The following is a 14,380-nucleotide window of genomic DNA, read 5'->3' on the forward strand; positions in this document are numbered from 1 at the left end:
GTGGGCGCGCGCCTCCCGACCCGAACCAGAGCCCGGCCCGGTTCGGCGTGCGCGTGTGTGGTGTGGAGCATAACCCATATTTTCTTCCAGGTATAGGAAAGAAAGAGAAGGCTTATAAACAACCTATCTTCTCACCTCATTTCCAATGCGGAACTAAATTTTTCCTCTACCAAGTCAAGTTTTAAGTTACAACTTCAAGAGCGCAGTCATAGAAACCTTTAACATGATATCGATACATCTAAAATTTTACCGGTAGTCACAAATTTATAAAGCGGATTTAAAAAGGATACCGCTCTGATAATAGTCGAACATCAGTCCAGAGTACTATAAATATATAACCCTCGTGCCGACTCAAACCTCACCAGCCACTTTGACCTTGAGGTTTACATGCATGATTTTACTACAACGCTGTAGCTCTGCACAAGTAAATTCGTCAACAGTTACCAGCTTTGTCACCTAACCTTTCCAGCTCATTAAAATTGGAGTTAAATTAAATTAAATTAATTGGCACAGCCTTCGTAGGTCCCAAAATGCACTTTCCCAAGATGGGGACCAGGTCCCCCCATTTCGATGACGTACGTGTGGTTTCGTAACACTAATAATTACCTTTGGGATGATATAAAACTTAATTACTTATCACTGCTCGTAGTTATTATATTTTATTTTATTTTTTTAATTAAGCCAAAACATCAGGCAAGCAAATTGGCCGCGTCATGCTTGAATGTTTGGTTCGCAGGAAGAAAGAAGTATTTAAGTCCCTGACCAGAAAATCTAGGCTCATCAATCAATAATATATGCATCTCATTTTCTTTTTCCTGCCCAGGCCTTGTAACTTGTCACCGCACATAGTGACCGATTGATTGATACCAACGGGACGATCCATACAAATTTTTTTTTTCTTTTTTGTGGACCTAATAATCAGTTAATTAATAAAGGGCCGGGAGGAATATCAATTAGTGGACGAGAAGTATCCGATGTTTATGTTCCTTCAATCCGTAGCGGCAGATACATAGGAGGTGGTTAATTAATTAATTAATTAATTAATTAATGCTGTTTGTCGTCCTTCAATTTTGTATTTATAGAGTCGCAAGAAATAGGTGAGTAGAGCCTTAATTAATCGCCATGTTTGAGTAGAAAAAAGAGGTTGCAAATTAATTAAATTAGAAGGGGCTGGATCGGGGCATGCATCGCTTTGCTCTTGGAATGGATTATTGACACCTCAACAACTTGCATATTTTTAACATCACGTGCGCGGGTACTGCTAGCCAGCTAGCGGTATAGATGGTTGCCGAGGGCCCACCATATTACTGTTTTCCTCCCTCAGTACGTACGTAGGGCTTGTTTGGATTGAGGGGAACGAGGGTGAAGGGAAGTTAGGGGAACCATTCACCTCCATTCACCTTGTTTGGGAACAATTAGGAGGTGAAGTTAATTCACCCTTGTTCCCCTTGGTTCACCCCCTAATAGTATAAAAATTGTTACCCTCCAAATTGGGGTGTAACCAAGGGGAAGGGAATTCAATTTTCTTCTCTTCCCTTTCCTTCATTCAGTTTCCCTTAACTTCCCTTCACCCCCTACAAATCCAAACAGGCCCGTAATTAATTAGGATGACGCGCCTCATTTTCAAAAAAAAAAAAAAAATCTAACAAATATTCTTGGTAAAATATGTCGTAATTCGTGCCGATTTTAATTAACGTCTATCTAATTAGGAAACCTCAAATGAAAACCCGTGCAAATTAAGTTACATTTAGTGCCACATCTACGTGTCCCCACGACCCCCTGCAGCCTCACATGCAGGTTGAGTTAATCCTACGGACTTGCTTTTTGCTTACATTTACTTAATTTCAAATAAACTTTGGTGAACCACTTCTTCTTCTGTGAGCCATCCAATTACCTTTAAAACACGCCTTTCTTTATTTTACTTGTAAACCAAATTAAGTTGCTAGTTTAGTATAGAAAGTGGGATATATTAATTAAGTTGTCGTAGGTTTCGAAAATATATACCAACGAAATATATATATATAAATTGGGTGGGAAAACATGTGGACCGCAGGTTTTTAGTGATGTCTGGGTTCCCACGAGCAAGGGTAAAAATTAGATAGCGTCTAGTAGTAGTTGAGCTAGTCAACCTTGGTAGCTTCTTAATTTTTACAGAAGAACTGAGGGTGATATATAACTATAAAGTGTTGACATTTTAATCTAATCTAAATTAAGTTAGCACTTATCTAGCTGATGTTTATTGTTGTTGTTGTTGTTTTCAATATGTACGGTGGGACGACACTTGGGCATGACGTATCCAACACGCAATAATTAATTCCTCCCCTTTCTTATATTAAGGATAGAGAGGTGTGATCGACGAGCATTAATTGCTGATCTTAGTATTGAAGATGGATAATAAATATTAAGGAAATTATCCCCCGTATACTATACAAGAGCAACGCGTAAAAAGGTCTAGAGCTAGCAGGGTGCCCAATCCACTGATTAGTGGGTCGGCTCGCCCAACTACATTTTCAAGCATTCACTGACGCTCCAGCTTTAAACCTGAACCGCTATACCTAGCTATAATAACCCTTTTCCCTACTTTAACCGGGTCAAACTACGAAACACACAACAATTCACCTACTCAAAACCCTTGCCTTTCTATTCATTCCATGATCAACTGCAGCATTCATTGCCTCCCTCACTTTCCTCCTCCTCCTCTCCTCCTCCCTCCTCCTCCCCATCTCACCTGCCTCCTTCCCTCGACCTCTTTTTCACCGGCGCCGTCGCCTTCTCCCTCTCCCTCCTCGTCTTTATCCTCTTCCGCTTTAAGAAGAGCTCCTCGGGGGCCCTCAACCTCCCTCCCGGCCCAAAAGGCTGGCCTATTGTGGGCAACCTTTTCCAAGTCGCGCTATCCGGCAAACCCATCATCCACTACATCCGTGACCTCCGCGCCCTCTACGGCCCAATATTCACCCTCCGCATGGGCACCCGCACTCTCATCATCATCACCAATGCCGAGCTGGCCCACGAGGCCCTCATCACCAAGGGGCAAGAGTTCGCTAGCAGGCCCCCCGAAAACCCCACCCGAACCGTTTTCAGCTGCGACAAGTTCACCGTCAACTCTGCTGTTTACGGGCCAGAGTGGCGATCACTGCGGCGCAACATGGTTTCGGGCATGCTGAGCTCTGCTAGGCTCAAGGAGTTCAGGCCTGCTAGGGAGTCTGGTATGGACCGGTTCATCGAACGGATTCGGGCCGAGGCAGAGTCCAGTGAGGGTGCGGTTTGGGTGCTCAAGAATGCTCGTTTTGCCGTCTTCTGTATACTTATTACCATGTGCTTTGGTGTTCATCTTGATGAGGACAGTATAGACAAGATCGATCAGGTTAGTTACCGCTTATATATCCCACTCACACGCATGCATGCATGATGATGTCTAAATCAGTGATCATGATCAACTCTGAAGCAATTGCCCTTATAAATTAGTTACTTGTTTAAGGAGCAATTATTTCTCAATTTATTGGTTATTGATGTTTTCTGTACAGCTTGTATTTCTACAGTTTGTACGTAGTTGAAGCTTCTCCCAAGCGTTTCTACTTTTTTTCTCCGAAGAGGAGAATAATTATCTACATTTATAAGAATTTTTCCTCTGTTTGACTATACTATTCTTTAAATATCCTCCTATTTTAATATATAGACTTCTTTTTCCCCTCTTCCCAAATAGAAAAGAAGTCATACGTATGGTAATTATAGTTGCACTCGACTTTAAATCTCAGCATATGCCACACTTCACAATGTTCTCTCTCTTTTAGGTAAAAAACAAATAATATAAAACTGGATTACTATTTAATTAATATGTTTGAAAGGGCCTAGTATATTACATCTCAAATATAAACATATATAGGAAGTATTCATGACTCTCTTTTAAATTAAAATTTGGAACTCGGTCTTTAACATTCACTTTACATAGATGCTATACTAGGTTTTACGACAGCAACGAATTTTACTTTATTTCTTCTTGTCAACCTTAACAAATTAAGTGTATGATATATATATGTAGGCAGGCAACTCGAAACCTTGGAAATGATCGAGATTTTATTGTTAGTTTGTTCGTATTTTAAATATTTTATCTGAATTATTGAAATATTGATATTAATTAATGGATACCGATCGAGATGTGGAATATTAATTTGTGGCGTACAATTATATTAATATTTTCACGCTTGAATGGATGGATCATCAGATGATGAAGAAGGTCCTCATCACCCTGTCACCAAGAATGGACGACTACCTCCCCCTCCTCCGGCCCTTCTTCTTTAAGCAATTCAAACGGGCTCTCGAGGTCCGCAAGGAGCAGATGCAGACCGTGGTCCCCCTCATCAGGAAACGCCAGGCCATCCTCCGGAACCCCGGCCTAGAACCACACGCCGCTCCCTTCTCCTACCTCGTACTCCCTCCTCGACCTCAAGTCGAGGCGCCGCAAATCCCTCCAGACGACGTCGAGCTGCTCACGCTCTGTCCTCCGATTCCTCAACGGCGCACCGACACCACGCCACCGCCATCGAGTGGCCTCGCGCCGGCTGCATCGGATAAACCCAGCCTTCCAGGTCGAACCTGTACGAGGATCGTGGCCACCGGTCGGGAACAGGAGGTGGAGCGAGAAGTGACACGGAGAAATATTTGCGCGTGCCTGCAGGCGTTTATCAAAGAGCTTGCTGCCGTAAACCCGCGACTTACTTCTCGCCTCACCCACGCCGCCGTCTCAAGCCGGGCTCCCAACTTAGCGGGTACGACATCCCGTTCGGGGCCAATCTGGAGATTTTCCTGCCAACCATATCGGACGACCCCAAGCTGTGGTCTGAGGCCGACAAGTTCGACCCGGAAAGGTTCTTAACAGGCAGGGAGAATGCGGATATAACGGGTTTGGCCGGGATCCGGATGATACCGTTCGGCGTGGGTCGGAGGGTGTGTCCGGGTCTGGCGATGGGGATGACCCACATTACGCTGATGGTGGCCAGGATGGTCCAGGCGTTTCGCAGTGGCGGGCTCACCACTCAACCTGTGGTCGACTTCAGCGACAAAGCTTTGAGTTCACTGTGGTTATGGAGAAGCCACTGTTGGCTGTGGTCACGCCCAGGAAGTGATAATTAATGCTTTGCCTAAAGAGCGTCGACGTCGGATATAATCTTCTTGTTGATGCTTGACGTACCCTCCTTTTCATTTTTCAACTTTTTTTTTTTTTTTCTTTTTTTTTTTTTTACCCGCCCCCCTCCATGTGGTTGTAACTCGTTCGTAATTATATAGTGGTGTGCTTTTACATGTTGGGACGTGAAGGCGTAAATTAATTAATTTGAAGAGTCATCGACCGACCTCATGATGATTTTTGCTTCTCTAGTAGAACAAATACAATTTCTAGTACTCTAGTCATCATCACCACCCTAAATTAAAGTACATAATATATATTTATTATTCATAAACTAATTAATAAAAAGCTTGAACAGTAGGCAATTAATACTCGTTTCCCGGTCTGCTACTCGTTTTAATAACATTAATGATGACCAAAAACATGCTCTCTAATATTAGGTATAACTTCACAGTCTATATATATATATATATAGATAGTTACTTCTTGGACAGACCGTTCTATGTTACAGACAGACTTAAAAACACCGTGGGGTGGGGCGGTATTAATTAATTAATTTATTAATTAAGACTAATTAAGCCTCAGGAACAAGTACGATAATACAATGGGTAGGGGGCCGAACCACAAAATTAATTAGTTCGGCGCGCGCGAGCATTTGCCCTCTCCTCTTTTGACACAGCGTGGCCCCGCCGCTGTTAGTTAGCTAGTAGTAGATGCTCGTCCATTTCACATGCGCGCATGACCATGTGGCGTGTCCGTCCTTGATCATACACGGGGCGTTGAAACTATAAGTTAATTAGACAGGACAGATGCCGATAGAATAGTCCTCACGAATTAAGAATGCAACTGCTGTCCTAGCTACAATTAATGGAGCAGAAAACAAGGAAAAGCGATTTCATTCTGTTTTTTTTTAATTAATTAGTAAACCTATTTTTCAATCCTTTTATTACTTCCGTTTTCATTGTTTAATTGGTTGTTGTCAACAAAATAGAAAAGAGGGGGAAATCTCCTCTCCAACGCGGAGAAAAGGGTCACTGGCTAAAAATCAATTTTATTTTTCAAGAGCTATTAATTTGAGCCGAGATCTATGGGGAGAAACCTAACAAGTTCACGTGGCCGGTTCTGGGTTTTTTTTTTTTTTTTTATTTAGGGAATCAACGGAACAGCCCGTCTGCTTGAGGGTAAGAAGAAATTGCATTAAGCATATATATATACTGATACAAAAAGGTGATGACCTTTCCGTTTGGGATGGACACGGATCCTTGTGGTTGTGGTAAGGAGATCAGAAATGTTGAGAGCGAAAGAGGAAGATATCCATCGCTTTCGAAAGTGGTCACTGGTGATTATGGTCTTAGCTAGATACCACCACTATACAAACTTTACTCTCTCTGATGAGCGATGCGTGACTAATTCACTCTCCTGTTTGCAGTTAATGAAGGAGACTGTTACCTCTCTTCCCAAATGGGCTTTTTTGACTTGGGGGCGCCACAGTTCAAATAATAATAATAATAATAATAACATGATGCTCTCAAGTCTAACTAAACTGCCAAGTATTGAAGAAATGAGAAAAGTAACAGATTGTCTCTACAGAAAAAGAACAGACATATATATATATATATATATATGAAACCGTGTATACATATCGCCAAAAAAGACGAGCTCCCTAATCTGATTCTCTTGCGAGTATTAATTATGCCTAGGACCACACTTTCAATTATGGGGGCGAGGGGTGGCTTCAAGCTCATGGTATGCTGACAGATTATGGTGAAAACCCACAGAAGAATACATTTTTTTTTTCCTAGTCGAAGGCATATCTGGCAAAATCAGATTTTAAAGAATAAAAAAGTCGTAGATGGTAAGAAACATAACGCACCGCCAGAAGTTCCGAAGTTCCCATGATACGACAAAACAAGCATTGCGATAAAAAGGAACGGTTTTGATTATACCTTTTACCATCTGCTTTCAAGATCGAGCATCATGCGAGCATATGCTTACATAACTGATGACTCTTTTCATCCCTGCCGGAGATTGCTGATATGAAACCAAGTAACTGCAACCTATCTCATTTTTAGGCAGAACTGTGAATGAAACAGTGGCGCTACTGCCAGGGATAAACTGCAAGATCAAGAAAGGATTTGACTGAATCAGATTCCATCGAACTTTGAACCAAGACGGAAAGGATTTGGATGAAGTCAAAGCACGCATGAAATTGTTAAATCTTGGCTGCGGAGGTGAATTAAAATTATGATCCAGACTCTTGCACTCCACGGATTAACAAGGAATGTAATATTTACAGCGAACCATGGGGAACAGGAAATTCCACTCATTACAGGTAGTTGCAGCATCTTGATATCAATTTTTAAGAGTTCTTTTTCCCCCACTCAACCTGCAAAGAGTCTGATTCAAGAAGCCAACTTCAACCTCTACACCCTTGGATTGCTATGTATTTGATGGGCTCTCTATGAGCTTGTCCTTATTTTCATGGTAACAATCAATCTTAACACTGCAATCAACCTCTGGCTCAGATGCTTCAGATTGTTCCGAGCTGAACTGGTTCTCTTGAATATATCCTGCTCTCTGGCTACCTTCTATTGTTTCAGAATAGTTATGGTCTGCATACAAATAGTAGTAAGAATCCAACTCAAAGTTTTCTCGAGATCTGATAGCTTCACTGTAGACTGGTTGCATTGCCCTTTTACGATCCGGAGAATCACGTAAAGATATTCTACATACAGGGCATGTTGAATGTTGCTTTAGCCAAATATCTATACAGGTGACATGGAAAGCATGTCTACAGTAAGGAAGAATGCGCAAAATGTCCCTTTCTTGATATTCCGCCAAACATACGGTGCACCTGCCAACCATTTTTCCGTGCATTAAGATTCATAAATAATATAATTTTCATTCATAAACTATCTGAAGGTTCGACCAAAAAAATTAATTTAACATAGTTAAAAATTGAAGATTTAGCTTGTTACGTCTTACAAAATTCCAATATTTCAACTTTCTAAGGACTAGCATGAACACTTGAAAGAATAATTTCCCAATTGAATATTTAGAAGTGTCATCAGAACCATTTACTTGTCTTCTCAGTATAGGCGTCTAAAATTGCCTACAAGGTCCCGCACGCAGCTCGAAATGAAGAGTTGACTGTAGGCGTCTAAAAATGTCTATGGGTGTCCGTACATAGCTCGAGACGGAGAGAAGACGACGAACGTCGTTGTCCGAGTCTAAGAGGATTATCTGACGCCGACAAACGCATGAAGCGAAACGGTGAACAAAGTGCCCGACGTGCCCGTCAGGCAGATCCAAAGTGCCATAAAGAACCTAACGAGCGCGTGAAACAAGTTAACAAAGCATGCAAGTCAACGGAATGACGAAATACGCAATACAAGTCTGGATAAGTCAGAAAGTGTCGAACACCTCAAAGTGGCCCGCAAAAAAAAGAGGTATTTAGACCATGTTACAATTTGAATCTGAGGAAACTCAAAAGATAAAAGTTGTAGGTATCTTTGTCAGCTTTCCAACACATCTTGAACCAGCTCAATCCGAGGTCGGACGAGAGAGTTAAGACCAAAATACTGAAGGTATCTCAAACTGACCCGCGCGGCGGAGGGTCGGATCCACCCGTCTCACGCCCAGAACTGTCCGTAACCTCTAAAACGCGTTTTTAGGCTGTTTCGACCGGTTTCTTCTGTTCCAGAGGTTCTTAACTGCCTAGATATCATCTACAAACGTTGTTAGACCATTATTGACTGAAGATAAGGCCAAATCACTCATTCTCATCCACATACCCGCATCCGGAGCCCTATAAATACAAGTCTAGGACCTCCTTTCAACGGGGGCGATTTATTATCAAGAGGAGGAGGTGCTGTCGAACTCCAGAGCCAAGAGTCACGAATTTCAGCGAGGGTTAGCGAGATCCTAGCGAACTCCAGCATAAAGGAGTTATTCGAATGATCTGAAGCTCGTACGTCCGTTTCTTGAGATTATGCTTTGTCTTAATCTCGAGAAGAGCTACTGATTTCGCTTGGTCGATTTCAGCATTTCAATCAAATACTCTCTCGGTGAAGGCGAAGCTCTGCCCAATTTTTCATCAACCGGATCCAGATCTAAGGCGGTCCACGGATATCAAAATCCCCGGCACAAGCAAAGATCCCGTACAAACAGAAGACCGATAAACGATCTCCCTGTGTTTGTTTTAACGAGAGTTGTAATTTTTGTTTTCATTGTGTAAGAGTCTTATAAAAAGACTATCCTTTTTGTTTTCATTGTAACGACTGAAGTTGTAATGAATACCGCAATGAATACATCAACTTTCGACGCAAACATTAACCAATCGAGAAGGTTCACGTCAACCAGCTCGCGCACGTCAGTCAACACACGCGCGTCTATCAGCTCGTGCGCGTCGGTCAACACGCGCACGTCAATCAGCTCGCGCGCGACGGTCAACACGCTCGCGTCAATCAGTTCGCGCGCGTCGGTCAACGCGCGCACGTTAGTCAGCTCGCGCGCGTCAATAAGCTCGCACGCATTAATCAGCTCGCACGCGTCAATCAACACGCGCACGTCGATCAACTCCAAGCGACCGAATGCACTCGTCAGTCAACTTTCGCTCGTCGGTCAATTCCAAGTACCGTAAAGAAGCTAACGAACGCATGAAGCAAGTTAGCAAATCGTACAAGTCAACAAGACGGTCAAATACGTAAAACGGTGGAAAATACAAGTCCCGAAAAAGTCGGAAAACACCAAACAGTTCAGCAAAAAGGCCGAACTACCCGCACCCGCGCGAGTCGAACCGTGCCGACCCGGTTGGACCGCGCCGACCCGCACCCCCCGCGGGTCAGCGGGGTGTTTCGCGCAGGTTTGACCCCCGGACGCATTTTTCAACGGTTTTGAGCATTTTTTGACGGTTTTGTGCGTTTTTCTCGGGATTTATCTGTTTCAGGGGTTCTTAACTGCCTAGATATCATCTACAAACGTGGTTAGACCGTTATTGATTGAAGATAAGGCCAAATCACTCATTCTCATCCACATACCCGCATCCGGAGCCCTATAAATACAAGCCTAGGACCTCCTTTCAGAGGGGGCGATTTATTATCAAGACGAGGAGGTGCTGCCGAATTGAGGAGTCAAAAGAGCACGAATTTCAGCAAGGGTTGACAGATCTTGGCGAGTTCTTCATCATAAAGAAGGAGAGTTCGAAGGATCCGAAGCCCGCTTCTCCCATTTCCTTGAGATCAGGCTTGGTCTTGATCTCGAGAAGAGTGTTGATTTCGCTTGGTCAATCTCAGCGCTTCAAATCAAATACTTCCTCGGCGAAGGCGAAGTTCTGCTGAATTTTCCATCAGCTGGATCTGATCCGTAGGCGGTCCACGGATAAACCCCGGCACAGATAAAGATCTCATACAAAGCAATAAGCGATAAACACCTGTTGCGTGTTGTTTGAACGAGAATTGTAACTTTTATTTTTATTGTGTAAAGGTCTTATAAAAAGACCGATCTTTTTAAACTTATTGTAACGATCAAAGTTGTAATGAGTTATACAATAAAAAATACAATTTTCTACCCAAACACTCAGGTACAATTGCCATGAGAGTTGCAGGTAATTCCTGGCAAACAACAAGTACCTGATGCAGATTTTATCCCTAATATTTAGGAAAATGAGGCTAATACCCCCAAGTATAGACAAACAAAACTATAGCACAAGAGTAAAAGTTAGAATTATCATACCGTGCTGCATAGAGGTAACTGTTAAGAGAATTATCTAAATGTAGAAATGAGTTTCTTGTGAAGTTTCAAGTAATAATATGGCTCCATTGCTCATGTTAGGCTATGCAGGTTCATCAGTCTGTCAATATTGTTAATACCGAGACCAAATTATGAGTAAAATTCTAAACTTTTTATCATCTCTCATCAAATAGAAAAGGCCTGTCAAAATAAGGTTCTTCATATCATAAATGAAGCCTCCAGTCTCCACCTCTTAAAATTAATATGCTATGAGAACATGCACCACCCTCTTCAGTTGGCAACCAATCCTTAAAATATGATAGTAATAAATTATCTATATGTACGTACTAAGGCCATGTTTATTTTTCATCCAGGGATTAGGGGGTATTGCAATGCTCAAACTATAGTTCTAAGATTGTGTTATCCTGTGACTATTTGTAGTCAAGTGCAGTCAGTGATTGTTTTCACATATGTTAACATTCGTACTAACTTAAAACAGTTCAGAATGTAACAACAGGACGACAAGAAATAAAAAAATGACGACAATGTTTGTGAAAGCACATCAACATTATGAAATACATGCACGCAATAGTTGAATTGCAATCAACCAGTTCATGGTAGGATATTGGACAACTATGGCCCAGTTGTGGTCCGTAGGTTGCACAGACATGTATGGTATGTGCCATCTTGGCCACCCCTAGCAGGATACACATCTCCACAATTCACACATGTCACTATTCTACCCACCCATGAATATAGTAACTAGTAAGATTGAAGTCTGCTGAACGTCTAGAAGATAAAGTCGACAAAATAATGAGAACTAAGAAAAAAGTTGACTTGTTGAGACTCAATCCTACACATTACATCAAAGTTTTTCTTGATTGGCTCATAGAAGTGGCGAGGTTCAATGATTATATGGAGGTTCCCATGATGGTAGTGCATCAGTTCACATGGTAACAATTTTAGTTTCTCGTGCCTTGGGAAAGAACTGAATTGCTGTGGATGTTCAAATTTGGATTAGGCTCCAAATTGTTTTACTTTGCGGAAGCACTTACTATAACCAGAACCTCTACACTGGAAATGCAAGAAAAGCAGTCTAGGACAATGATATGTTATTGTGGATAACAGTGACAGTAGTAAGAAGAATATTGCATCTACTTTGATGACTGGGAGGCTTCGAGCAAATCAGAGAATCATCCATCAAGACACAAAACCAGGTAAACAAAGAAAGGTGTCTAGAGAAATATAAATGAGGAACGCCATGTTACTTTGGAAAAAGAATTGACGGTGAAGTAAATACAAAGTGGTTGATACCTGATATAGCTGCATGCCACATTATATTAAGAAGGCTTCAGCAATCTGATGCTGATAGCACTCAATAGGCCATGATATACCTGACCAGATTAAAATTTTAAATAGGAGCACAAACTTTCTCCCACTTAACAAAATTGGTGAAACTGGAGGAGCAAAAGGTAACGAGCAGGTTTGTGAACTTGATCATTAAATGGGGGACTTTTGAGTTTTAACGGTTCTGAGGAAAATATTCCACGAAACGAGTCCAATAAACTCAGGCCAGGAAAGTACGTAAATGGCAAACTTAGCCCAAACAATGATAATGAGACCATTTTCTTGGAGCATACATGTTTGTGCATTGGGTAGACATCTTGGACACTAAGAAAATAATAATAACATTTGTGTAATATGAGACTATTTGTCCATGATTAAAGAATCATTTTAGCAATCATGTTCTTTCACGTCCAGTTTACCAATGGCTGCTGTTTGTATTAGGTTTCCTAAATTAGAATTCATATTCATTTCTCTGTAAGCAATCTAATGTGAAACAAAAATTCCTTACCTCTCTAGATATGAATGCTGGAATAAATACTCACTGATGTTACCGCAAAATATTAAAATCTATAAGATCAAATGCCATAGGAAAAAAGCTAAAAAGTTCATAGATGGCAATTGATCTCAGAAAGTCACTGAACACTTAGAATCAATATGGATAACATTAACATGGCAATATCTAACGAGTAAAAAGGAGAATAAACGATGCAAAATCGAGTGGAAGCATAGTCCATAACTCAATGACGGAAAACTCACAGGGTATCTTGAGTATCATGACCAGATGAGAAATGGTTGCCAAATTCCTTTGTCGGAAAGCTTGCTACGACAAACGGTTCCAATCCATTAAGCCCACGTTCAAGCTGTTGAAAGAGAAAAAAAGGTCAAAGAGATGAATTAGTCAGTAGCAAGATGAAACCTGCTGATTTCTTGGTACAATAAAATATCTCAAAATATCTATAACACGATATCCTTTGGCTCCTTTCCCCATTTTAAGGGCATTCTGAGATCTAAAATGGTCATTCCATTTCCTCCATCATACGAACTTGAAATTCAGTAGCCCCAACTCAGAATCTAAACGAGGCTCTCTGCCAATTGCCCCCACAAATCTCAGATAAACCTGAGTGCTTTCAGAGCGAGATTATCAAACTAACTTCATAACAAGGTATGAGGGCTAACACAACTCCACGCGGGCAAAAACTTAGACGGATACTAAAAGGACCAGTATTCATCATTTCCGAGTTACAAGAAACAAACAGGTTCCAAGTATGGCATGCCTTGGTTGCATTTTTTGGAACAACAGTTGAATTTCCACAACGGTGAAGGTGAAGTCATCGACCCTACCCTACGGTTTTAAAACTAGATATTAAAGTCAAAAGTATTCATTGCAACTTACAAGCGATTTAATATGCATTTTGACTAATTCAAATTTCCTATGTCATCAGAAAATAATAATAAAAGTACAATAAACATCACCAAAAATTTTTTTATCCCCTGAATCATAAACCGAAAGGAAACGGTCGTTAATAATCATCATAACAGAAAATAGAAGTCCCAAACACTTTCCATCATCGTCGTCATCATCATCATCATCATGATAATGATGATGATAATGATGATGATAATAATAATAATAATAATAATAATAAATTGGAAAGATAGAAAGAGGGTAAAAAAAAAAAGAAAAACTCACGACGCTGAGATCGGATCTGGAGGCGGTCGGAAAATTCCTCCTAGAGGCCCGCAATTGAATCCTGGCGCATATTAGCCTCGTGCACACGAACACTATGAACATCGTACTCACGGCGAATCCGATCACCGTCATCACCAGATTGATCCCCGTCGAAATCATCATGACCTCTTCTTTACTTATCCACTCGAAAACTCTGTCTAATAATAATAATAATACTAATAATCTAGGAATGAGGAAGGAAGAGACGCAATCATCATCCTCGATCGTCCCTCAATTTGGGCCCCCAACCTCCAGCCGGAGTCAAGAGCCGGCATCTGGCTGCTGCTGGCTGGCTGATGCTGTGCTGACTGGAATTGGAATGGGAAACTAAATCCCCCGGAAAACGGTTTTGGAAAGAACCTCACCGCATCCTTTTGAAGCAAAAGGCTGATGTGCCTTCTCTCGCTGCCGTGAATTTTAATTAATAGGACCCGATTTTAATGAAAGCAGAG

At 41.4% G+C, this 14,380-nt stretch overlaps 2 protein-coding genes across 2 annotated transcripts; one reads left to right on the forward strand and one right to left on the reverse strand.

The window, feature by feature from the left end:
• Positions 2,064 to 5,367, forward strand: LOC109824086 (cytochrome P450 77A2-like). Its single transcript, XM_020390607.1, is given in 5 exon segments — positions 2,064 to 2,087; positions 2,666 to 3,364; positions 4,223 to 4,741; positions 4,744 to 5,064; positions 5,067 to 5,367. Coding segments are annotated over 5 exon segments (1,620 nt in total). The 3' UTR covers positions 5,124 to 5,367.
• LOC109824392 (RING-H2 finger protein ATL68-like) lies at positions 6,719 to 14,235 on the reverse strand. The gene is made up of 3 exons (XM_020390982.1): positions 13,890 to 14,235; positions 12,956 to 13,059; positions 6,719 to 7,976 (listed from the first exon to the last, which is right to left on the reverse strand). The coding sequence occupies exons 1-3, from the start codon at positions 14,049 to 14,051 to the stop codon at positions 7,562 to 7,564; spliced, it is 681 nt and encodes a 226-aa protein (XP_020246571.1). The 5' UTR covers positions 14,052 to 14,235; the 3' UTR covers positions 6,719 to 7,561.

The sequence above is a fragment of the Asparagus officinalis genome, chromosome 9 (assembly GCF_001876935.1).
Source record: "Asparagus officinalis chromosome 9, Aspof.V1, whole genome shotgun sequence".
Taxonomy (NCBI): Eukaryota; Viridiplantae; Streptophyta; class Magnoliopsida; order Asparagales; family Asparagaceae; genus Asparagus; species Asparagus officinalis.